Genomic DNA, 3701 nt, shown 5'->3' with positions numbered 1-3701 from the left:
TAACTGCTTTTGTGACTCCACCTTTACTCTTTCCTCTTTCGCGACCTCATCCAAATCAGGGACCATTGGATTATTTGAGTTGTTACCAGGATTATAACCTGAACCAGCTTGAAAATTCATTGGTACTGAAACCCCGGCCTGAAACTGCTGAGGCCTGATTGTAACAGATGGCTTCTGCAAATTAATCTCAGGTTGTGTCTGTACATGTACAAGAATGAAGCCAGGAGGATATTGAGGGTCTTCATTACTTTCTCCCATATTATCCATAGGACCTTTTCCCTTATCCACTCTTCCCATCATCAATTGGGACAACTGACTCATCATCTCTTGTTGGGACTCCATCATCTGTTCTTTCATCTCTTGCTGAATCTTAACCAACTGTTCCTGCATCTGTAACTGCATTTGCTCCTGCATATATTTTTGCATTTGTTCTAACTTTTCCAGTCTTTTGTCCATTGACTTATTCTTTTTCCTCGTATCGTAGGGATGCGTATTTGGTGTGTTTTTGTTGGTTTCCAGATTACTGAAATAATTTTTTAATTAATTAGAATCTTATTATGATCTTTAATGCATATGATGTAATATAATGCAAATGCATGAATGCAAAGGAGGTATCAATTCTGATTCAATTCCTTTTAGAAAACTTTACTAGAAAATAAAATTTTGTACATAAAACTGAGTTACAAATACGACTTCGCCCTAACACTCAGGGCCTTAATTTTCCTAAGCAATGAAGCTAGTTCTTGTCCCCTATCTGACTCCAACTCGTACTTTACACTTAATACATCTGCTTGTACCGCCAATGACTACAAGTAATCAGCTACTTCTCGAATTTGTGTTACAGCTTCTCTCATGATGTAATCCCTGCTTCTAACTTGGTCTTGAGAGTGATGAACCTGATTCTTCCATTGCTCCTCATTTGCCTCCAAGAACTCAATCCTCATTTCGCAACTCTGCAATGCCATTTCTAACTCTTCTATTTTCCCTTTCATCTCCTCGATCTTACTTAAGCTTGCTTTCAACTCTGTCACAGAATTGAGATTTCGATATAAACACAGAGATCTCTCAAGTTTCGCTACTCTGGCTCTTAATTCATCTTTTTCATTCTTACTTTCCGATAGACTTTTTTCCAAGGCTTCATTCCAAGCTTGAGCCTCTTGGAACCTCTTTTCCCATTGATCTGCCTTAGCCCTTTCTTCTCGAACCTCCTGGCGCCATTGTTCTGAAGTCTTTCCTAATCCAGCAGTCCTCATTGATAAGCGCAACTTCTTATAATCTATTTTCAAGCTTTCCAAATCTTCCTCAACTTCGCTCTTCCTTTTCTGTAGCTTTTCTGCCTCTGACTTCTGAATTTCCACATCTAACTTTAGGTGCATCTTTTCTTCTTCCAACTGCTCGATCTTCTTTCCAAACTCAGAATTCCTCTTCTCAAAATCTTACTTTATGATTTTCCAACTCCGACGGGGCAATTTGTAACTGTTCTTCCATTGGTCGAGCGCTTTCCAAACTTGGTTTAGGAATATTATCATTGACCATTTTCCTAAAACATCCATTGTATTCAGGTGTTACCATGGAACCAACAGTCAACCTTTTCATCCAGTGTATTTGCCTTCAAGCATCAGACAGTTCCCGGACCTTCTTCCTATAGTGGTCTCCTTTATATGGGAGTTCACACTGAGCCAACCGTGTGTCGTAGGTATGAACTACCTCGATTTATATTGCCTTAGTGCAAGTAAAGGAGTATATCCAGTAGCTCCTCAAATTCCCAACAATGGCACCCAATTATAACTCCCACATCGATACAAAATTTCATCAGGAACCATCCAAAAAGCTCTCCACTCTACATTATCCTCCTTGAGATTTTGGAGAATTTCTATCCATTTCTCTTCTGAAATATCATCTCTCCTTTGAATCACCATCTCTTCTTTTAATGGAGAGTAACCTTCGGAGAAAACCCGATACGGTACCTTATTCACTTTCCAAAAATGCCCGTGAAACCATACCATCAACAACTGTACACATCCAATAAATCGACCTTCCCCCCTCCTCCGGCACATACTCAAAGATCTAAACATTTCGGCCAGTATTGCAGGTACGGGTGTGACTCCCTTCCCAAGACGATCAAACAAATCTGTAACTGCCTCATCAACATGTCTTAGAGCCTTAGAAAATATCATCAATCCATAGATGCTTAAGGCAAAGATATCAACCATTTTCTTTTCATCCGGGTGCGTCAAAATCAAATCTCTCAAATTTTCCCAGGGAATACACTTACTATCCCCCTTCTGTTGAATTCAAGCAGTGACCCAAGATTCACTCATCCCCGAAATATTCACCAGCCTCTTCGCAAAAGTTTGACCATTAGTAACCTTAGCATAATTTTTTCTGACTTGAGCTTTTGGACTCCTCAACAAAGTAGTGTATTCTTCCAAAGTAGGAACCAAATCAACTTCCCCAAAAGTGAAACAATTATAAGCAGAATTCCAAAATTGAGCCATACCTCAGAAAAAATGCTTATCCACCAACATCGAGCAAGTATGGTATATCACCATAACTCTGGTAGAACAACTGTTTAGTGCCCTCATCCCAACGAGTCCATATATCCTTCAACTCCTACAACTCATTCTGTGTTACATTGATACGAGTAAAGTTCTACAACTCTGATGTATATCTTTCTAGGCTATCCCTTTTCTCTGTTTGTAACTTCAATGACCATGTACGGACGGCCGCATTATCCTCAACTTTACTAAGAAATTCATTCTCCATGTTAAACTTTCTAACTTAGTAATCTAATACGAACCAACACCTCCTTTAGTATGCAATGTCATGTAAAACACAACCAAAACAAAACACAAGTTAGTATCAAATAAGAGTAATAAAACACAAGTATAACAACAAAGATAATCATAACACACATATGGGCAATGACTAAGGCTTGGCGCAGCTCTACCTAAGGATAGCTCTTAAGGTTCACTATATGTAGCCTGGTTCTAGAGTAAATGTACCCGAACCAACAGATTCCTCAATCCTCACCCATTATAGGCTAATATGGATCGAGTTCGGTTCAGGGGAATACATTTCCCTATGACCATGCGGAGATGAAAATCTCACGAAATCATAGGACGAATGTATCCCGGAAGCAATCCACTAGCCCATACGGAAGTGAAAACCTCACGAAAGCATAGTTTCTTACTCCTACTTAACAGGTATAACCACAGCGGTTATGCAATGCAATGCCATATTTATTCTAAAAGACTCAAACCACAACAATCATACAAACAAATGCAATCAAAAGAATCATGACTTTCAAAACAAATTTTCAAGTCTTTGACAAAAGGACAGCAAATAATCAATTTTATGGCCTGACTCTCTTTGTTCATTTCCCAGTGGAGTCGCCAAGCTGTCGAAACCTTTTTTTTTAAAAAACAATCGGGATCGACTTTTGAAAACAAAAATGTGAAGTCGCCACCAATCTCTTAATTTAGGTGTGATTGGGCCACCTACTAAAACATTTTATTCCATGAAAAAATAAATTTGGTTCATGTAAAATAAAATAAAAAACGGGTTCGAGAGTCAGTTACGCATGAGGAAGGATTAGCACCCTCATTACTCCAAAAAATTGGTACCAAATTGATTTAATTTTGTCCTTATACCAAAAGGTTTTTTAAAAGAAAAGATTTTCCAAAGTATGATTCTTTTTA

The 3701-nt window shown here is 38.4% G+C and overlaps 1 protein-coding gene across 1 annotated transcript; it reads right to left on the bottom strand.

Moving 5' to 3' along the window:
- Window positions 1-806: 806 nt before the first annotated feature.
- Window positions 807-1376, bottom strand: LOC107895470 (tropomyosin-1, isoforms 33/34-like). The gene has a single exon (XM_016820743.1). It carries the CDS (start codon window positions 1374-1376, stop codon window positions 807-809), a length of 570 nt encoding a protein of 189 aa, XP_016676232.1.
- Window positions 1377-3701: the final 2325 nt, after the last annotated feature.

The sequence above is a fragment of the Gossypium hirsutum genome, chromosome A07 (genome assembly GCF_007990345.1).
Source record: "Gossypium hirsutum isolate 1008001.06 chromosome A07, Gossypium_hirsutum_v2.1, whole genome shotgun sequence".
Lineage (NCBI taxonomy): Eukaryota > Viridiplantae > Streptophyta > Magnoliopsida > Malvales > Malvaceae > Gossypium > Gossypium hirsutum.
Note: the sequence above shows the minus strand (reverse complement) of the source record. Positions and strands in the feature narration are given on the sequence as shown.